Genomic DNA, 24,214 nt, shown 5'->3' with positions numbered 1-24,214 from the left:
TACCGATATATGTGTATCCTAATATGGATACAGCACTTGACCAGTACAGGTTTTGAGTTACGTACCTGTATACTATTAATGGTTGTGGTGCCTTCTAATAACGCATGACACTTGACATTGCATGACACTAAGGTGTTTCTATCTATTATATATGTGTATCCTAATATGGATACAGCACTTGACCAATACAGGTTTTGAGTTACGTACCTGTATACTATTAATGGCTGTGGTGCCTTCTAACAACGCATGACACTTGACATTATATGACACTAAGGTGTTTCTATCTATTGTATATGTGTATTCTAATATGGATACAGCACTTGACCAGTACAGGTTTTGAGTTACGTACCTGTATACTATTAATGGTTGTGGTGCCTTCTAACAACGCATGACACTTGACATTGTATGACACTAAGGTGTTTCTATCTATTGTATAGGTGTATTCTAATATGGATACAGCACTTGACCAGTACAGGTTTTGAGTTACGTACCTGTATACTATTAATGGTTGTGGTGCCTTCTAATAACGCATGACACTTGACATTGCATGACACTAATGTGTTTCTATCTATTGTATAGGTGTATTCTAATATGGATACAGCACTTGACCAATACAGGTTTTGAGTTACGTACCTGTATACTATTAATGGTTGTGGTGCCTTCTAACAACGCATGACACTTGACATTGTATGACACTAAGGTGTTTCTATCTATTGTATAGGTGTATCCTAATATGGATACAGCACTTGACCAATACAGGTTTTGAGTTACAATTCAATTTCAATTCAACTTTACGTACCTGTATACTATTAATGGTTGTGGTGCCTTCTAATAACGTATGCCACTTGACATTGTATGACACTAAGGTGTTTCTATCTATTGTATAGGTGTATCCTAATATGGATACAGCACTTGACCAATACAGGTTTTGAGTTACGTACCTGTATACTATTAATGGTTGTGGTGCCTTCTAACAACGCATGGCACTTGACATTGTATGACACTAAGGTGTTTCTATCTATTGTATATGTGTATTCTAATATGGATACAGCACTTGACCAGTACAGGTTTTGAGTTACGTACCTGTATACTATTAATGGTTGTGGTGCCTTCTAATAACGCATGCCACTTGACATTGTATGACACTAAGGTGTTTCTATCTATTGTATAGGTGTATCCTAATATGGATACAGCACTTGACCAATACAGGTTTTGAGTTACAATTCAATTTCAATTCAACTTTACGTACCTGTATACTATTAATGGTTGTGGTGCCTTCTAATAACGTATGCCACTTGACATTGCATGACACTAAGGTGTTTCTATCTATTGTATAGGTGTATCCTAATATGGATACAGCACTTGACCAATACAGGTTTTGAGTTACGTACCTGTATACTATTAATGGTTGTGGTGCCTTCTAACAACGCATGGCACTTGACATTGTATGACACTAAGGTGTTTCTATCTATTGTATATGTGTATTCTAATATGGATACAGCACTTGACCAGTACAGGTTTTGAGTTACGTACCTGTATACTATTAATGGTTGTGGTGCCTTCTAATAACGCATGCCACTTGACATTGTATGACACTAAGGTGTTTCTATCTATTGTATATGTGTATCCTAATATGGATACAGCACTTGACCAGTACAGGTTTTGAGTTACGTACCTGTATACTATTAATGGTTGTGGTGCCTTCTAACAACGCATGGCACTTGACATTGTATGACACTAAGGTGTTTCTATCTATTGTATAGGTGTATCCTAATATGGATACAGCACTTGACCAATACAGGTTTTGAGTTACGTACCTGTATACTATTAATGGTTGTGGTGCCTTCTAACAACGCATGCCACTTGACATTGCATGACACTAAGGTGTTTCTATCTATTAAATATGTGTATCCTAATATGGATACAGCACTTGACCAATACAGGTTTTGAGTTACGTACCTGTATACTATTAATGGTTGTGGTGCCTTCTAACAACGCATGCCACTTGACATTGCATGACACTAAGGTGTTTCTATCTATTAAATATGTGTATCCTAATATGGATACAGCACTTGACCAATACAGGTTTTGAGTTACGTACCTGTATACTATTAATGGTTGTGGTGCCTTCTAACAACGCATGGCACTTGACATTGTATGACACTAAGGTGTTTCTATCTATTGTATAGGTGTATCCTAATATGGATACAGCACTTGACCAATACAGGTTTTGAGTTACGTACCTGTATACTATTAATGGTTGTGGTGCCTTCTAACAACGCATGGCGCTTGACATTGCATGACACTAATGTGTTTCTATCTATTGTATAGGTGTATCCTAATATGGATACAGCACTTGACCAATACAGGTTTTGAGTTACGTACCTGTATACTATTAATGGTTGTGGTGCCTTCTAACAACGCATGGCACTTGATATTGTATGACACTAAGGTGTTTCCATCTTGAACGTGCACTGGTGGTATCCATGACAGTGTAACCATCACAAGTTCTTTAGACTGTGGAACTATGTCATTTACTCGTATATCAATTATCATCCCAGATATTTGTACGTCTAAAAATATATAATTGAGGTAGTTGCTGTAAACAAGTATTTAACTTGGTTCTACCATAAACAACAAGTATTATTTTGGTTCTACGTATCACATTCACTAGGCCCATTTTATGTATTTTTTAATAAATAGGCTTATAAAAGATTATGAACTTACCTTGCTCTTTACAAAAGTCACCATCTTTTGTTTTTAAGAAACAGTCTAAAACAAAACATTGTGAAAACTTAGTTGTTAATATCAGCCCCAGTTTTACTGTTTCCGTCCACTGGTCTAATAAATGTGTCGTCATTGTCTGGTGTCATTTTCGTCATGATTATCAGCGTCATTATCAACAAGAACTATTATCACCATAATATTAACGTCGTCGCTATACCAACAATAAACTTTAACCATCACTCATCGATATTGTATTAATACTATTGTCGCACCGCTGTCGGCAGCGGAATTGCGGTCCGACTGAAGATCCAAGAATATTATGAATAGAAGGTAAGGTTTATTGGAAAACATTTGGCACAGGATAGAACCAATGTGATACCTGTTATATATATAACGACGTAGGCCTACCTGGAGTTTCGAATACGTATTTATAATTAAAAATTCCCTTATGAATTGAGTTCGTTTTTATCAAATGAATCTGAAATAAAGTAAATCCGATTATAAAGGGTTATATAATGTTATTCAGTTAAATGTACAGGAAATGGACGGTAGGCCTACTTAGAATGTAAATTGATTGTAGAGCCTATAATAATGTAGATGACAATGATATTTCTTATTATTTCTTTTTGTCATTTCAAATTATGATTGGCCTAATACTGTAGGGTACTCACATAAAATACGTATTCAGTACCAAACTTGAGATTATCAAACACATGCCAACGTGAACGCTAAAAATGATATAAAATGATGAATCAATTCGTGTTACCACGAATCTAATCAATTCGTGTTACCACCAATCTAATCAATTCGTGTTACCACGAATCTAATCAATTCGTGTTACCACGAATCTAATCAATTCGTGTTACCACGAATCTAATCAATTCGTGTTACCACGAATCTAATCAATTCGTGTTACCACCAATCTAATCAATTCGTGTTACCACGAATCTAATCAATTCGTGTTACCACCAATCTAATCAATTCGTGTTACCACCAATCTAATCAATTCGTGTTGGTTACCACCAATCTAATCAATTCGTGTTACCACGAATCTAATCAATTCGTGTTACCACGAATCTAATCAATTCGTGTTACCACCAATCTAATCAATTCGTGTTACCACCAATCTAATCAATTCGTGTTACCACCAATCTAATCAATTCGTGTTACCACCAATCTAATCAATTCGTGTTACCACCAATCTAATCAATTCGTGTTACCACCAATCTAATCAATTCGTGTTACCACCAATCTAATCAATTCGTGTTACCACCAATCTAATCAATTCGTGTTACCACCAATCTAATCAATTCGTGTTACCACCAATCTAATCAATTCGTGTTACCACCAATCTAATCAATTCGTGTTACCACGAATCTAATCAATTCGTGTTACCACGAATCTAATCAATTCGTGTTACCACGAATCTAATCAATTCGTGTTACCACGAATCTAATCAATTCGTGTTACCACCAATCTAATCAATTCGTGTTACCACCAATCTAATCAATTCAAGAAAATAATGAAAGAGAAATTGTTTACTATTAAGTTGATCCTAGTTATTATTATTTATAATGTAGGCCTAGAGCCAACCACTCATCTTCTCATGTACACATACCGACTATCTAAAATCTTAGTGGAGGCGTGGCAGAAGTGTATATTTAACTAGTAAAATGAAATAACTTACAGTAATGATGTCAGTATCATTATTTATAAAACAGTAACTGCAACTGCCTTCTGCATTAGCTTGTAACTGTTTGTCACGGTTGATTAACTCCTCTACATCAATCGCGTAACTGCCAATTTTATAAGGTACATTCGAAGTATCTTTGTATGTTCGAAAAAGAAAATGACATTTATAAATAGATTACCACACTTAGTTAAAAAAATGCATTTTGTCATTTTAAGCTAACGTTTTTGATTTCGGATCGGTGGACGTATAATTAAAGATTACCTTCCTTACCGGTGACCCTTCTTAAATTGTGTGGAGGAATTGTCCTACAGGTTGATCAAGTTGTTCAGTATGGTATCTTGTCATTTTCAACACGAAGCTAGGTCTTCACCCTGCTCTAGTCGAATAAAATATGTACTCATACCTTATTGATTATTGAGCTACTGTTTCATAGCATTTACCTTTAGCTACAAAGGCTCAAATTTTGCTCAGAATGACTGATTTACACAAAGGAAGTAAACGTGATGTAACGGTATGCGTAAAGTAGGCCTGGGATATCATAATGGCCCAATTACACCTACAAATATGCGTAATGTATGCAAACAACTTACCCGGCAATGGCCAACTAATATTTGTAGACAGCTTCCATTCATTTGAATAATTGGTAGGCCTAACTGTAGAATTATCGATTATTTGATTTTTCTCATCTATATAGAAAAGAAGAAGGTGGTTAAACAACATTCAGTTTCCTTCACATTTAACTCAAGAAGAACTGCATGGGATGTGTGTCAAAATCTCTCGACAAGAAACAAGAAATATTTCTTTAAAAAATGCCGCTCGAACTTTTTGACGTAACAGATTTGATTTTTGTTCTTTTTTAAATGATGTTGTTTTCTATTCAAAAAGTGGAAGAGAATATTTAGATAAGAAAGAAAAGAGAAATGTAATTACATTACTTGAACTAGTTATGAAAGTAGGCCTACTTTAAAATGTTCATTGAGGGAAAATCAGGTTATTAACCGTGATAAATGGTCAAATCCTTCTTCTAAAAAAAAATATGAAATACTATTGGGTTTTAATATTTAGTTTTTAAATTTAAAAGGTAAAAAATATTTACGTATTAGATTGAAGATTAGGTTTAAGATAAAGAATGAAACTTTAAATTTAAGAAATGTTTCTGTTTGATTTAATTTTTTAAATCTTTTAACCTCTCAATGAAAACAAAACTTAATTAGGAATAAATTAAGTAATTATTTTTAATAATAAATGATTCCACCGAACTTTCGAGTTAAAATAACTATTGTGAGGCATTTGATGTGGCAAACTGCCTTAATGAATAATTAATGATTAATTGAAGGTGAAATATAAGTGGAAGAACGAATACAAAATGAAAAGAAAAGTCGAATAAATGGATTGATAAATGGATTGATAAATGGATTGATTTTTAAATGAGTGACTTAAAAATGACAGTTATCGCATTATCTTACTGACTATAACTGATATATACAAGACTAGTCATATTGTACTTACAAGTTGTCAAATAATAACAGCAATTTCCAGCATTAGAACCAATTGGAAATCCGGCAAGAAAAACAACGATCATAAAAACAGACCCAATCATTTTAAATCTTGACGAACACTATAAAAAAATAACAAAATATATCTCATAAAAGTATTAATTAATCTGAATAACCCGTTTGTATAGCGCTCCTCAGAATTATTTGGCCCGGTGGCCGAAGATCCGGTGGTAGCGGTAACCACGCTAACGGACGTCATGACTAATAATCACGGCGCCCACATGCCATGTCTTTATTGCCTTAACAATATTTCATTTATGGACAACTATACAGTATAGTTCTGTCATGACTATATTATAATCATTACTTATTTTTCAAACTGCTTCAGCAATAGAGAATGTTTGTCTTTTATACAAATTATGTTTATCACAAAATAACTTTACTTTAATATCGTCATCGCCCGGCATCAAGATACCAAACCTAATCTACAAGAGCGTCGAATTAACTATTTTCCATAATAACAGATTTATTGGTAGATAGATCTGGTCAACGGCGACCACCAAACTGAAACTCTTTTTTGATCGATATTATGAAAACAATTATGAATAGGGCCTATTTTAGCAACACACATGCGCAAACAAATGAAATCTCTTACCTTTTAATACCAGACCTGCAGAATGAAACACAAAAAACCATTTGCGAACGTGCACGTATTATTGGTGGAGAGGCCTAACGGGAAATCCTTCTTCATCCGAGAACACATATTATTTCCTGTCACAACAATTGCAGCGGTCGATGTCCATACACCGCCAACTTCAACGCCCGAAATTATCTAACGGGAACTTTGTAACCAAGACAAATAAAAACAACATTATATTTAACCCCCTAGATGTAAAAAAAAAAATTAAGGATCGACATTTATTTCAACCAAAATAACAATCGAATGGTTTCCTAACCATAAAGGTTATACAATACAGTATTATCGTACGTTATACAATACAGTATTATCGTACGTTATACAATACAGTATTATCGTACGTTATAGAATACAGTAATATTGTACGTTATACAATACAGTAGTATCGTACGTTATACAATATAGTATTATCGTACGTTATACAATACAGTAGTATCGTACGTTATACAATACAGTAGTATCGTACGTTATACAATACAGTATTATCGTACGTTATACAATACAGTATTATCGTACGTTATACAATACAGTAGTATCGTACGTTATACAATACAGTAGTATCGTACGTTATACAATACAGTAGTATCGTACGTTATACAATACAGTAGTATCGTACGTTATACAATATAGTATTATCGTACGTTATACAATATAGTATTATCGTACGTTATACAATACGTACAGTAGTATCGTACGTTATACAATACAGTAGTATCGTACGTTATACAATACAGTATTATCGTACGTTATACAATACAGTATTATCGTACGTTATACAATACAGTAGTATCGTACGTTATACAATACAGTAGTATCGTACGTTATACAATACAGTAGTATCGTACGTTATACAATACAGTAGTATCGTACGTTATACAATACAGTAGTATCGTACGTTATACAATACAGTAGTATCGTACGTTATACAATACTGTATTATCGTACGTTATACAATAGAGTAGTATCGTACGTCGTTATACAATACAGTAGTATCATACGTTATACAATACAGTAGTATCGTACGTCAATACAGTAGTATCGTATGTTATTATCGTACGTTATACGATACAGTAGTATCGTATGTTATACAATACAGTAATATCGTACGTTATACAATACAGTAGTATCGTACGTTATACAATACAGTAGTATCGTACGTTATACAATACAGTAGTATCGTACGTTATACAATACAGTAGTATCGTACGTTATACAATACAGTAGTATCGTACGTTATACAATACAGTAATATCGTACGTTATACAATACAGTAATATCGTACGTTATACAATACAGTAGTATCGTACGTTATACAATACAGTAGTATCGTACGTTATACAATACAGTAGTATCGTACGTTATACAATACAGTATTACCGTACGTTATACAATACAGTAGTATCGTACGTTATACAATACAGTAGTATCGTACGTTATACAATACAGTAGTATCGTAAGTTTGCGAAACTTAATTCGATGAATTGATTTATTCATGAAAACATGAAATCGCAGAAATACAATTTTTTTAAACAGTTTCCACGATTTTGAAAAACTTAAAAAAAAACAACCCCAGTTTATTCCCGGAAGTGACGGTAATAACTGAGTTATGTAGGCTACAGATCTAAAATAATTACTTATTTTTATTTATTAAATGTGTAATCTACATGAATTGTGGCAATTGGCAGGGGATCATCCAGGTTGTTATGCAAGTGGGGCGTAACTGTAGAGGGTATATACCAACTCAGCCCAGACCATGTTTGGGCCAGGGACAAGCTCTATTTCTGTTGTTATGCAAGTGGGGCGCAACTGTAGAGGGTGTATACCAACTCAGCCCCGACCATGGTTGAGTCGAGCCAGAAACAAGCTCTATTTCTGTTGTTATGCAAGTGGGCGCAACTGTAGAGGGTGTATACCAACTCAGCCCCGACTATGGTTGAGTCGAGCCAGAAACAAGCTCTATTTCTGTTGTTATGCAAGTGGGGCGCAACTGTAGAGGGTGTATACCAACTCAGCCCCGACCATGGTTGAGTCGAGCCAGAAACAAGCTCTATTTCTGTTGTTATGCAAGTGGGGCGCAACTGTAGAGGGTGTATACCAACTCAGCCCCGACCATGGTTGAGTCGAGCCAGAAACAAGCTCTATTTCTGTTGTTATGCAAGTGGGGCGCAACTGTAGAGGGTATATACCAACTCAGCCCCGACTATGGTTGGGCCAGGGACAAGCTCTATTTCTGTTGTTATGCAAATGGGTGCCACTGTAGAGGGAGGCCTACATACCAACTCAGCCCCGACTATGGTTGGGCCAGGGACAAGCTCTATTTCTGTTGTTATGCAAATGGGTGCCACTGTAGAGGGAGGCCTACATACCAACTCAGCCCCGACCATGGTTGGGCCAGAAACAAGCTCTATTTATGTTGTCCTCCTGGAGAGGAGTCTTATTATACTTTGTTACATATAATTAAATTTCAAATCATGTAAAGTGCCATTTTTCGGCCGGGAACCTAGCAGCTCCCCTCTTTTAGTTTGCAAAAGTAATCTCGAAAACTCCATGTGAAAAGAAGCCTATCCGTTGAAAAAAAGCCCACCCAAGGGTACTAAATGTTTTATGGTATTCTATTTAATGGAAAGACGAATGCCATAAAACATTGTTTTTGAATTTGAAAGGTGCAATTTTCATTCAGGAAAAAATGACTGGGTTAATAATGTTCAGCGCTTAGAGGTTTAATAATGTTCAGCGCTTAGAGGTTTCACAACATTAGGCGCTACATAAATCCAGGATATTATTATTATTGTTATTATTATTATTATTATAATTGGAGATTTGATATTGAAATGTATCTCATTATGGCAAATATTTGCAATTTTGCAAAAGGTCAGTGACCTTTTTGACCTCTACTGACCATAAACATGGTTCAATTAATTTTATTAAAATTCTATATGGTTAAAAAATACGAATGCTACACAACGACACCAAGATCATACTAATTAGATGTTTGATTTTTGGGTTATTGCTATTAATGTTACACCCTACCCCAAAAAATGTATTTTTATTGCAATTTTTAAGAATAAAAAATGATAATTTGTGTATAATGAACTGCAATTTTAATCTTGTTAACAGATATTTTTTTATTCAATATGTCAGTAAGCACAAGTAAAACACAATTAAGATAAAACATATTGAAAATTGTAGATACTATGTTGAAATTTATACGGTACGGTAACCCCCCGCCTCCAGCCCATGGACTAAAACGCCCTCTATTTAATTCGAACAAAAAACGAGTTTTGGAGATCGATAAAAATAAACAACTTTTTGAGCTTTGTGCTGCTCTAATTATTAATAATGTCAACGAAATTTAATTCCTTCACGTGCTTACAAATTGAAAGTTTGTCAGACAGTGAAGAACAAACAGATAAAATAGAACAACATGCAAATGCAGGGGACAATCAGAATGTTAATCATAAAAAACGTGCCAGGCGTAAAAAGAAAAGACAAGAGAAGGCCGAAGTAAGTGCGGTTCTCTTAAGGCATCCAACGCTGGCATGCTATCCAAGCTGGCCACGCAGGCAGCAAGTATCTCCTTCTCCGGGCCTAGCTGTTGGTAGGCTACTTGGTGTGTTGATCCCCCACATGCAGCTCCCAATGTAAAAGGAACTACTGTAGAGGCGTAGCTTACCTATTCTTAGCAGCGGTGGATCTAGGCCTAGGATTTTGAAATAGAAGAAGCTGAGTTCTTACTAAATATTATATAATTAATATATTAGTGCTGAACACACCGTTTGCATTTTAATTTTCAAAATTCTCCCACCCTTGCCTAGTTCAATCATGAACCACCATCATGAATTGTGGCTTTGTTATTTTTATATTTTAAAAATGTCGTAAATATTTGTCTTATTTCTACAGATAAGAGATATTGCTTTCGGAAAAATACCAAGTGTGAATTGTAGGCCAGTAGCAGTACAACAACAACAGCCAGCAGTGGTATTAAATTCGACAACCCAGAATTATAGCGATCATTCTGATAAGTCAAACCCAAAACAATGGGACTCTTGGAAGAAACATGATGAAAATGTAAAAGTTTATCTTCAACATTCTGTTTTTCTTGAGCTCCCAGCCTACTTAGAACATAATATTGTACACTAACTAATATACTTATCAAATGTCATGCATAATGTGTGAGTTTCACGCATGAGGGTTGATTTTGTATTTCTCGCGCATCCTCCATAAAAATTTTCAGAAAAAACATTATTTTGAAATTAAACTTTCCTATTTTGAAGGAAAAAGAGCCTAGGCCTGCACATTAATAATTAATTTGAGCATAGCCTCCGGCCTATGTTCATTTGTATTTTATGGTTGATGTAGTACAGGAAAGCCAACCCAATTCTTTGAAAAATTAAACATAGAGTGCGTATTTCGTGAATATTTTGAATTAAAATAATATAGATGGTGCTATATACAATTTTAATTTAATGTCTTGCGCATTGGCCACTGAAAAAGTTGGCAGGTATACACTAACATTTAAATCATTTTTGTATACTAAGTTAGGGTTCCTAGACTGAAATCATGATAAATACCATGGAGGTATGTCTTTTAAATCATTTTTGTATACTAAGTTAGGGTTCCTAGACTGAAATCATGATTTATACCATGGAGGTATGTCATTTAAATCATTTTTGTATACTAAGTTAGGGTTCCTAGACTGAAATCATGATAAATACCATGGAGGTATGTCTTTTAAATCATTTTTGTATACTAAGTTAGGGTTCCTAGACTGAAATCATGATAAATACCATGGAGGTATGTCTTTTAAATCATTTTTGTATACTGTACTAAGTTAGGGTTCCTAGACTGAAATCATGATAAATACCATGGAGGTATGTCATTTAAATCATTTTTGTATACTAAGTTAGGGTTCCTAGACTGAAATCATGATAAATACCATGGAGGTATGTCTTTTAAATCATTTTTGTATACTAAGTTAGGGTTCCTAGACTGAAATCATGATAAATACCATGGAGGTATGTCATTTAAATCATTTTTGTATAGTACTAAGTAAGGGTTCCTAGACTGAAATCATGATAAATACCATGGAGGTATGTCTTTTAAATCATTTTTGTATACTAAGTTAGGGTTCCTAGACTGAAATCATGATAAATACCATGGAGGTATGTCTTTTAAATCATTTTTGTATACTAAGTTAGGGTTCCTAGACTGAAATCATGATAAATACCATGGAGGTATGTCTTTTTTACCGTCATTATTCAATCCCAAGAATCTTGACGAGATCAATATCCAATTGTTCGCAAACATTTCACTATTATTTTGTCATTCTAATAATAACCCCCATGGGCTACTATTAGAGTAGTGGGTTATTATAAATCGACTTTTAGAATAGCTTTTCCAGTAATGTCATTAGGAGCTTTATGGTATTTGTTGTGTCTGCATGCATCCTTAAGTATAGTATAATCACTCTCTATTGTTTCTATATGTCTGCATGCATCCTTAAGTATAGTATAATCACTCTCGTCTGTTTCTATTTGTCTGCATGCATCCTTAAGTATAGTATAATCACTCTCTATTGTTTCTATATGTCTGCATGCATCCTTAAGTATAGTATAATCACTCTCTACTGTTTCTATATGTCTGCATGCATCCTTAAGTATAGTATAATCACTCTCTACTGTTTCTATATGTCTGCATGCATCCTTAAGTATAGTATAATCACTCTCTACTGTTTCTATATGTCTGCATGCATCCTTAAGTATAGTATAATCACTCTCGTCTGTTTCTATATGTCTGCATGCATCCTTAAGTATAGTATAATCACTCTCTACTGTTTCTATATGTGTGCATGCATCCTTAAGTATAGTATAATCACTCTCTACTGTTTCTATATGTGTGCATGCATCCTTAAGTATAGTATAATCACTCTCTACTGTTTCTATATGTCTGCATGCATCCTTAAGTATAGTATAATCACTCTCGTCTGTTTCTATATGTCTGCATGCATCCTTAAGTATAGTATAATCACTCTCGTCTGTTTCTATATGTCTGCATGCATCCTTAAGTATAGTATAATCACTCTCTACTGTTTCTATATGTCTGCATGCATCCTTAAGTATAGTATAATCACTCTCGTCTGTTTCTATATGTCTGCATGCATCCTTAAGTATAGTATAATCACTCTCTACTGTTTCTATATGTCTGCATGCATCCTTAAGTATAGTATAATCACTCTCTACTGTTTCTATATGTCTGCATGCATCCTTAAGTATAGTATAATCACTCTCTACTGTTTCTATATGTGTGCATGCATCCTTAAGTATAGTATAATCACTCTCGTCTGTTTCTATATCAGGCCTCGAATTTGGGGATTTTAGGGGCAAGGCCATTTGGCCTCCGGTTTTCATTGATTTTAGGGGCACCAAGGCCAAATGGGAGGGCACCAAGGCCATTTGTTTTAAATCAAAGGGGCACCAAGGCCAAAATTAAAAAATATTTTAATAACTAGGCCAAAATTTAAAAATAGCTTGTTTCCGGTTGAGTGTTTTGGGATTTCCCCCTATTCATCAGATCGCGGAGTAGTAGTAGTACGTAGGACTGTCTACAATACATCTTTTTGTATTTCATACAAATATTACGTGTATTTACGATCCATATAAATAATAAATAGGTACGATGTTCAGCTTTTATAGTTTCCGTCCTGTGTTGAATGTTTCGTTTAGTTTCAAATAAGCGGCGATAAAAAGGCATGTGAAGCCAACCAAGTAAGGCCCGGAACAGGTATAAAAACCCTTACAACAGCAAGCTACTCAGCCTTACTTAGCTAGCAGCCGACGAAGAAAACATGATACAAAAAAAATTTGTTTGTAGGCCTTACCTACAACTATTCATACACAGAGTGTTAACCACGGTAAAAATCAAGCCAATTACATTATGTAGTAGAATATAAATTATAGTTATTTTCCGAGTTTCGATTTCTGAAGCTTTTTTGTTAGTACCCATATTTATAAGAATTCAAAACACGGACGGACACACCGACCCCTTTCTCTCTGTTTAGCCTTCGGCACGTGTATTCTGGACTATACCATTTCCTTGAATTCGGTAAAAACGCGTTTGGTAATTTAGTGTACGACGTTGTTAAACAAGATTTTTCGATGACCTGTCTGCTGGATTATTGAGGTGGGTGCGATAAAATATAAATATGATATACTTCCAACGATCTTCGGGTTGAGGTGCAGGTTTAACTTTGGTGCTAAAGGTACACACCCCTAATTTTACACGTATAATGGACTACACCATGCAGGAACGCACATGGTATTTTCTTCTCAGAGGGTGCGTGTACGTCAAAAGGAATTGTTTTTCCAACGATCCGCAGATCCTCCGCGCGTACTCTCACACGACGTTGTTGTTGTGTGTGAAATTTCTTATCAGAGGGTGCGTGTGCGTCAAATAGAATTGTTTTCCCAATGCATTGAATTGCGTGTGTTCGACTGGATCGGCGGCGGGAGGATAGGCTAGGCTAGCTAGGAGTCGAGTGCGTGTAATATTTTTTTCATCGAAGGCGGCTAGCTCGATTATTGTGCGACTTTAATACTTTCAGAAACCTCCGATCGAGGAACGTTTTTAGCTTGATTATTAAAAGTTTACACCCCTGTATTTTAATGTACTATCTATGCCATGATTTACCATGCACGGCGGCCGGGATGATATTGTTTTGGTTACCCTATTGCAATGTTCGATGTTTTGTTTACTGTTTGCGGGACTGTTTGTGTATTAATAAATGCGTTTAGGGAAATCCCCTTGCAACGAAGACAGGCGATAGTTTTGCGTCTCGTCCGAGTCGTGTAAACAAATCTTCTTGACATTATTTTCTATCTAATTCAGTGGTTTTTATTGTGGTAAAACTCGGGAAGGGCACTCGCGGCCAACGCAAAAAAAGGGCAGGCCAGTAGTGGCCGTGGGTGCTATTCATTTTCGAGGGCATTGAGGCAAACTGGGAGGGCACCGACGGCACTGGCCGCGGTGGCCGCGGTAAAATTCGAGGCCTGCTATATGTCTGCATGCATCCTTAAGTATAGTATAATCACTCTCTACTGTTTCTATATGTCTGCATGCATCCTTAAGTATAGTATAATCACTCTCGTCTGTTTCTATATGTCTGCATGCATCCTTAAGTATAGTATAATCACTCTCGTCTGTTTCTATATGTGTGCATGCATCCTTAAGTATAGTATAATCACTCTCTACTGTTTCTATATGTGTGCATGCATCCTTAAGTATAGTATAATCACTCTCGTCTGTTTCTATATGTCTGCATGCATCCTTAAGTATAGTATAATCACTCTCGTCTGTTTCTATATGTGTGCATGCATCCTTAAGTATAGTATAATCACTCTCTACTGTTTCTATATGTCTGCATGCATCCTTAAGTATAGTATAATCACTCTCTACTGTTTCTATATGTCTGCATGCATCCTTAAGTATAGTATAATCACTCTCTACTGTTTCTATTTGTCTGCATGCATCCTTAAGTATAGTATAATCACTCTCTACTGTTTCTATATGTCTGCATGCATCCTTAAGTATAGTATAATCACTCTCTACTGTTTCTATATGTGTGCATGCATCCTTAAGTATAGTATAATCACTCTCTATTGTTTCTATATGTCTGCATGCATCCTTAAGTATAGTATAATCACTCTCGTCTGTTTCTATATGTCTGCATGCATCCTTAAGTATAGTATAATCACTCTCGTCTGTTTCTATATGTGTGCATGCATCCTTAAGTATAGTATAATCACTCTCGTCTGTTTCTATATGTCTGCATGCATCCTTAAGTATAGTATAATCACTCTCTACTGTTTCTATATGTCTGCATGCATCCTTAAGTATAGTATAATCACTCTCTACTGTTTCTATATGTCTGCATGCATCCTTAAGTATAGTATAATCACTCTCTACTGTTTCTATATGTCTGCATGCATCCTTAAGTATAGTATAATCACTCTCGTCTGTTTCTATATGTCTGCATGCATCCTTAAGTATAGTATAATCACTCTCGTCTGTTTCTATATGTGTGCATGCATCCTTAAGTATAGTATAATCACTCTCTACTGTTTCTATATGTGTGCATGCATCCTTAAGTATAGTATAATCACTCTCGTCTGTTTCTATATGTCTGCATGCATCCTTAAGTATAGTATAATCACTCTCGTCTGTTTCTATATGTGTGCATGCATCCTTAAGTATAGTATAATCACTCTCTACTGTTTCTATATGTCTGCATGCATCCTTAAGTATAGTATAATCACTCTCTACTGTTTCTATATGTCTGCATGCATCCTTAAGTATAGTATAATCACTCTCTACTGTTTCTATTTGTCTGCATGCATCCTTAAGTATAGTATAATCACTCTCTACTGTTTCTATATGTCTGCATGCATCCTTAAGTATAGTATAATCACTCTCTACTGTTTCTATATGTGTGCATGCATCCTTAAGTATAGTATAATCACTCTCTATTGTTTCTATATGTCTGCATGCATCCTTAAGTATAGTATAATCACTCTCGTCTGTTTCTATATGTCTGCATGCATCCTTAAGTATAGTATAATCACTCTCGTCTGTTTCTATATGTGTGCATGCATCCTTAAGTATAGTATAATCACTCTCGTCTGTTTCTATATGTCTGCATGCATCCTTAAGTATAGTATAATCACTCTCTACTGTTTCTATATGTCTGCATGCATCCTTAAGTATAGTATAATCACTCTCTACTGTTTCTATATGTCTGCATGCATCCTTAAGTATAGTATAATCACTCTCTACTGTTTCTATATGTCTGCATGCATCCTTAAGTATAGTATAATCACTCTCGTCTGTTTCTATATGTCTGCATGCATCCTTAAGTATAGTATAATCACTCTCTACTGTTTCTATAATAACAAATACCTTTGCACATTATTATTGTTTATTAATTATTCTATTAAATATATTGTTCACCAATAGCTAACAGAGGATCAATTTTCCAAAGATTTACAAGAAGCCCTCTTGCAAAGTCAACTGGAATTTGAACAACAAAGGAAGGTATGTTGAATTTGGGTTAATATGATGCTGTGTGAGATAATGAAAGTTGCATGGAAATGTACTTGCACTAAACATTGCGGCTAATACTATTTGATTCCCTGGTCAAAAAATGCAGAAAACTACTAGGGAGTTTTTGTATGCTTACAAACACCAAACAAAAACGAATATGTAATATGGTCCAGAATCTTCTGGCAGGTCATTACATGTCAAATCACCCAATTAGTTAAACCTTTTGTTCTTCAAATTTTTTGGGTCAATTTAGTGCAAAAAACCTTAACTTTTTAATTTTACCACTATACGATAAATGGTTTGCATGCTACGCGACAATTGTTCACGATGATCAATTTTGATGACCAATGATGAATCCTACCGAAAAAAATACTAGAGCAGTGGCCACCAATTTCTTAATATGCATATTTAAGTAACAAAATACTAGAGCAGTGGCCACCAATTTCTTAATATGCATATTTAAGTAACAAAATACTAGAGCAGTGGCCACCAATTTCTTAATATGCATATTTAAGTAACAAAATACTAGAGCAGTGGCCACCAATTTCTTAATATGCATATTTAAGTAACAAAATACTAGAGCAGTGGCCACCAATTTCTTAATATGCATATTTAAGTAACAAAATACTAGAGCAGTGGCCACCAATTTCTTAATATGCATATTTAAGTAACAAAATACTAGAGCAGTGGCCACCAATTTCTTGCATATTTTTCTGTGTGTATGAAAATCGTTCATAACAAATTGTTAATATTTAGACTATTTGCTTGAAACTACCGTAAATGATTTTTGTTTCTTTAACATAACATTAACTTTTCAGAATTACAATAATTGATGATTACTGTATTTATTTGTAATAAATGCCATAAAAATGGCTGAAAACATTTTTTGTAATAAATAGATTGATACTGTTTTTATAGTTTCTAGAAGAGGTTAAAGATGTAGAGGACAGCTTAGAATCCCAAGTAAATAAAAAAGTTAAAAAGAAACCTCAAGCTATGACACTAAAAGAATTTCAGAAACCTCCTGAACCGAGTTCAACTGACCTTGACAAGATCCATCTACCATCTCAGGTGAATGTCATTAATGAATCCACATTATTTTAATGTTATTATTGATTTTGTAATATAATCGTGAAAAGGTTTTGACTGTATTTAGACTCTACTTGCTTAGTTGCAATTATACAAGAAATGGAATCATTGAAAAAGAAGAGTGTCAGTTGCCTGGTGATTTTTTGTATCGGTAATCTGCCTCTACATTAAGCCAGCTAGGACTAGGCCTAGAAATATGTTTTGACGTAGGCCTGTTACAAAAGAAATAATGAATGTTTTGTATTTGTTGGATGGTGGAGAATATTGTATGAGTTGAAAGATTGACTGCTATATCTAACGTGCCAAGTTACATATGTCAGTCAATCTTCAACTCATAAACATTCATTATTTGTATATTAGTTTCCTCTCACGGTGAATGCTTATGATAGTCAATTTGTTTAATGTTTTTGTGTGTAGGTTGAAGCTGATCCCTTATTCTTTCAAAAAGTTAAAGCAGATGCCACCAGAATTTTGAATAAAGAACATGTTAAGAAATTGAAGAAAGGTCAAGAGGTTAGTTTGTCTAATGACCTAGGATTGATGTGTTGTCAGTTCTCACTTGGACGTAAAAACTAAAAAAGCGTCTGGAGAATACTGTCCATTAAACAAAATAACAAAACCTCACCATAATCTGAGGTGTTAAACTTGCGATGATAGGGTATGATCATTAAACTCCAGGTTAAACTTGCGATGATAGGGTATGATCATTAAACTCCAGGTTAAACTTGCGATGATAGGGTATGATCATTAAACTCCAGGTTTTTTCTTTCATTCGATTTAATATAAAATATAAACCTTTGCAACAAAAATAGTAACCCCATGAAATAAGGCCCTTTGGTGCTACAATGTAATAAATAATAAGCATTGCAACATAAGGCCCTTTGGTGCTACAATGTAATAAATAATAAGCATTGCAACATAAGGCCCTTTGCTGCTACAATGTAATAAATAATAAGCATTGCAACATAAGGCCCTTTGGTGCTACAATGTAATAAATAATAAGCATTGCAACATAAGGCCCTTTGGTGCTACAATGTAATAAATAATAAGCAGTGCAACATAAGGCCCTTTGCTGCTACAATGTAATAAATAATAATTATTGCAACATAAGGCCCTTTGGTGCTACAATGTAATAAATAATAAGCATTGCAACATAAGGCCCTTTGCTGCTACAATGTAATAAATAATAAGCATTGCAACATAAGGCCCTTTGGTGCTACAATGTAATAAATAATAAGCAGTGCAACATAAGGCCCTTTGCTGCTACAATGTAATAAATAATAAGTATTGCAACATAAGGCCCTTTGGTGCTACAATGTAATAAATAATAAGCATTGCAACATAAGGCCCTTTGCTGCTACAATGTAATAAATAATAAGCATTGCAACAAGGCCCTTTGGTGCTACAATGTAATAAATAATAAGCATTGCAACATAAGGCCCTTTGGTCCTACAATGTAATAAATAATAAGTATTGCAACATAAGGCCCTTTGGTGCTACAATGTAATAAATAATAAGCAGTGCAACATAAGGCCCTTTGCTGCTACAATGTAATAAATAATAAGCATTGCAACAAGGCCCTTTGGTGCTACAATGTAATAAATAATAAGCATTGCAACATAAGGCCCTTTGGTCCTACAATGTAATAAATAATAAGTATTGCAACATAAGGCCCTTTGGTGCTACAATGTAATAAATAATAAGCATTGCAACATAAGGCCCTTTGGTGCTACAATGTAATAAATAATAAGCATTGCAACATAAGGCCGTTTGGTGCTACAATGTAATAAATAAGCATTGCAACATAAGGCCCTTTGGTGCTACAATGTAATAATTAATAAGCAGTGCAACATAAGGCCCTTTGCTGCTACAATGTAATAAATAATAAGCATTGCAACATAAGGCCCTTTGGTGCTACAATTTAATAAATAATAAGCATTGCAACATAAGGCCCTTTGGTGCTACAATGTAATAAATAATAAGCATTGCAACATAAGGCCCTTTGCTGCTACAATGTAATAAATAATAAGCATTGCAACATAAGGCCCTTTGCTGCTACAATGTAATAAATAATTGTGTGATAGCATTTCATGTAATATGTAGATATACATTTTTGGAACAGGTCAGTAATGTTGAATGACCTTAAACTAATTCCATTGACTTTGATTAAATACAGAAAAAACTGTCAGATAATGCTAGACGGCTGCAATACGAAGATAATATGGAGAAGAAAGAACAGGAGCTATTAGATCTAGAAAATGGAATGGAAAAACTAAAAGTAAGTTTGAACAACAGAACTTTTGAACAGAGAACAATTGATGACAATATTTTTATTTACCTACACAAAATTATCTGATTCATCCTCTCATACCTTCATTTTGCCATGGGCCTACCACAAAGTGCCTTCTTTAGCCTCTAAAAACAGTTCTTATATTAATAATAAGTGGTGTGATTGGTGGTTAGGATGTTTGGCTACCAATCCTAGGGTACTGGGTTCAATTCATGTCAGAATTTTTTTTTTCTAATGACAAATTACAACTCCAATCCCAAAGATATAAGAGCATGTTGTGTATATATTTGTCTTGTGAACAGGATTGCCACCTTTAAGAAGGATAGTGAATGAATTCTCATTGTTATCTTCGGAAATTTTCCTAAATATATAATAATTATATATATATAAATAATAAAACAATTGATTTCACTCTGATACATTACATTGTTGCATGATGAATAACAATACATAATATTAACAGGAGGAACTCACACAAGTAAAGAAGAGAAATAAACAGTTATGCTTTATCTTAGCTCAGGGAGAAAGTGAGTATCTAAATCACTGTGGCCATGTTTCTGTTAAGCAAGATTTAAAAATGTTCTTGCCAGCAGGAACGAATCCACATTAAAAGCCCTATTGATTCCGATTACATTTGTACCGATTTAAATAAATGTTTATATGCAACACAACACGATATATTTTTAAATAAAAAATGTTTCAAAATACGGTATATAATAATTTTCACATACACTTTGCACCAAAAGTTTGAAATGGTGACATAATCTGTCTGTAGTTATATTTAGTATTTTTGAATTGCATACCATCTAAATTAAATTTTACAGAATTTTAATTAATTGAATTTTAAAACAATTACTAGACCACAGTGTTGAGTATTCCTGGAGAAATAAAACAATCAAATTTTAAAAATTAACCAGGCTAATGTTTCCCAATCCACTACAGTATATTTCAAGTTTTAATTTGTTTTGTTACCTATTTTCTGTTTAGTGAAAGACAAAGCTGACGTTCTAAAACAAGTTGAAGAACTAACAACAGTAAAAGATGAACTAACAGAAGAGGTATGCTTTGCATAGTATTTGAAATGAAATAGTTTTAACAAAACCCTTTAATACTACAGGTATTAAACTATTGAATGAGTAAGTTGAGTGGTGCACCTTTCATGTATAATATGGATAATAGAATAAAATTGTAAAACCTGCAATTGAAGATGAACAGACAGGAGATTATACATTGGACTCATCTATTGATTGATTGATTGGTTGATTGATCTCATCTATCCTGATAATGCATACATTTATTATTTAGGCTCTACTACTAGGACCTAGTTCAACAATCAATACATTTCCTTACTACTAGGCCCTAGTTTAACAAGACAATCAATGCATTTATTATTTAGGCTTTACTATTACTGTAGGCCCTAGTTTAACAAGACAATCAATGCATTTATTATTTACGCTCTACTACTAGGACCTAGTTCAACAATCAATGCATTTCCTTACTACTAGGCCCTAGTTTAACGAGACAATCAATGCATTTATTATTTAGGCTTTACTATTACTGTAGGCCCTAGTTCAACAATCAATGCATTTCCTTACTACTAGGCCCTAGTTTAACAAGACAATCAATGCATTTATTATTTAGGCTCTACTACTAGGCCCTAGTTCAACAATCAATGCATTTCCTTACTACTAGGCCCTAGTTTAACAAGACAATCAATGCATTTATTATTTAGGCTTTACTATTACTGTAGGCCCTAGTGTAACAAGACAATCAATGCATTTATTATTTAGGCTCTACTACTAGGCCCTAGTTCAACAATCAATGCATTTCCTTACTACTAGGCCCTAGTTTAACAAGACAATCAATGCATTTATTATTTAGGCTTTACTATTACTGTAGGCCCTAGTTTAACAAGACAATCAATGCATTTATTATTTAGGCTTTACTATTACTGTAGGCCCTAGTGTAACAAGACAATGTATTTATTATTTAGGCTCTACTACTAGGCCCTAGTTTAACAATCAATATATTTCCTTAAAACATTTTCAGCCTTTGCCAATGCAAGTCCCTTTTTCTACTAAAATTACAGATGCCCAAGATTCTTTTAATGTCGCACTCTATAGGTTGATGTATGTATTTAGTGTTTATAGTGCCCTCTCTTGGCTATGTAGTCATAGCAGTTCTCCCGAAAGTTCACTTTTCCAAGATATTTATATCTAGTACTGTTGTACAGTAAACTCAACTTACTTTAATCAAATGTTTTTATTTTTCAGACACCCACATTGTGAACCTTTTTTCAAATTATAATTTTAGACAAGATTTAAACTCGTCACTTTGACGAGTTAGTTATCCGAACAACAAACGACATTAACGCTGTGCACTCTGACGGCATTAAACAAAGTTACGCTGTGCACTCCGACAGCATTAAACATTACGTTAAACTCTTTTCTTTTTTAACAGCTATTATAATTTTTCTAATACATAATTCAAACAAACATCATATATATATATGTATTTGTTAAATGCATATCTGTTTTCCTCAATTCAGGTCTGCCAGCTGCATGTTTTTCTAGAACAAGAAAGGTCAAAGGTCAGCTCTCTACAGTCTGAAATTAAAAAACTACAAGAAAGGAAAAAATAGAAAAATAAAAAGTTTAAAAAAAACCTTGCCAAATATTTCTGAAAAACAATTTATTTTACTGTTCTTTTGTTATTTTTATTTTTTTCAAATAAAAAAAAAAGAATAAGGACCAAATGAGATTTTACAAATGTGTTACAACTTTAGGCATTTAATTAGAATATGCATGTCAATATATAATAAACATTTACATACAGTTTTTAAAGGAGAACATATAACACAAGTGATATTGTATTCTCTAATTGTAAAAGTAAATGTTTGTCTGTTTCAGCTGAAATAAGACACAGAAAGAAAAATTAGTTTTCTATCCAAAAAAATGTGTGTTATGTATTAAAAGTTTTATCATAGAGATTTTTTATAATAGTTAACTATGATTTTACTGTAGATTCCTGTTGTATAACAAAATAAACATTGGAATATGTATATCATTTATTTAGACGTTGTTTTACAATATTTTTAAACTGTTATTCAAAACCAATTTTTGATTGATTTAAAACAAATAAAATCTTTATAACTGACAAATATGTTTTTTTTTTTTTTTTTTGACATTCTTATCAGGGATATTGCAAATTTCAAAATAAATATTATTTATGGTATATGTAACATATCGAGTGAATGTAATATCATACATTATACGCAATGCTCCTAGGAGCCATCTATTTAATCAATGTGTAGACCTTATGTATACTGACGTGGGGGTTTGTATGTGTCCTCTTATCCGCTTCTGGCTGCACAACAATAACAATCAATTCTACTTCTATATTAAATTGCATTCTTTCTAATTGTATCCTGTACCAAACTAACTAATTCTTTTTTTTCCTACTTGCCAGTTCAGTCCTAATTAATATGCATGGGGATTTGGAAAAGGGAACATTCCTTAATGATGAGGAAACAGTGGCTGGTTAAGGATGTGGGTTATAGTAAAGAGTAACTAGGGACAGCAAGAAACCACCAGAAATGTTAATAGCTGGAGCAGGGAGAATTGTGATACAGGGTAGTTGACCTGATTGTCGGAGTACATTTGTAAATGATAATAAAAGCATAATTATAAAAAAACTGTAACCGTAGCACCATGGATATATTATTCAAGGGAATGGCGGCATTAGGAAACATTCGTTACTTAGTTCCTCCATAGAGATATTATTAATATCTCTATGGTTCCTCTATGATTAAGGCTGAACAAATGGGTATTTGTAAACTCGGACTGGGCATTGTCACACTATTGGACTGTACATTTAAGCCGACCATGGCTGGTAAACTTCCGGTCTCTGGCGGATAATAATAATAATCCGACAAGTAATTACAACCCTTCCTCCATGTTACAACACAACAGAAACCCGTATTTTCAATTGCTATTTTCTTATATTTATTCCTATATCATTCATAATGATTGAATCATACCATAGAATTCGAAACGATCCACATTTGTTGTTTTCTTACCCGAAAGTCATGACTTTTGCCGCTGTTACCAATATTACTAATATACAGA

The 24,214-nt window shown here is 34.1% G+C and overlaps 1 protein-coding gene and 1 long non-coding RNA gene across 2 annotated transcripts; one reads left to right on the top strand and one right to left on the bottom strand.

The window, feature by feature from the left end:
* Window positions 1–3,178: 3,178 nt before the first annotated feature.
* LOC140063266 (uncharacterized) lies at window positions 3,179–4,709 on the bottom strand. Its single transcript, XR_011847605.1, has 4 exons — window positions 4,691–4,709; window positions 4,415–4,554; window positions 3,399–3,455; window positions 3,179–3,205 (listed from the first exon to the last, which is right to left on the bottom strand). It is a non-coding gene; the product is annotated as an uncharacterized lncRNA (long non-coding RNA).
* A 5,194-nt stretch (window positions 4,710–9,903) lies between these two features.
* On the top strand, window positions 9,904–23,225 carry LOC140062389 (G kinase-anchoring protein 1-like). Its single transcript, XM_072108587.1, has 9 exons — window positions 9,904–10,117; window positions 10,514–10,681; window positions 16,622–16,699; window positions 17,627–17,779; window positions 18,215–18,310; window positions 19,974–20,075; window positions 20,551–20,614; window positions 21,075–21,145; window positions 22,636–23,225. The coding sequence occupies exons 1-9, from the start codon at window positions 9,953–9,955 to the stop codon at window positions 22,726–22,728; spliced, it is 990 nt and encodes a 329-aa protein (XP_071964688.1). The 5' UTR covers window positions 9,904–9,952; the 3' UTR covers window positions 22,729–23,225.
* The last annotated feature ends 989 nt before the right edge of the window (window positions 23,226–24,214 follow it).

The sequence above is a fragment of the Antedon mediterranea genome, chromosome 11 (assembly GCF_964355755.1).
Source record: "Antedon mediterranea chromosome 11, ecAntMedi1.1, whole genome shotgun sequence".
Lineage (NCBI taxonomy): Eukaryota > Metazoa > Echinodermata > Crinoidea > Comatulida > Antedonidae > Antedon > Antedon mediterranea.
The sequence above is the reverse complement of the archived record's forward strand: the minus strand, read 5'-3'. Positions and strand labels throughout refer to the sequence as shown.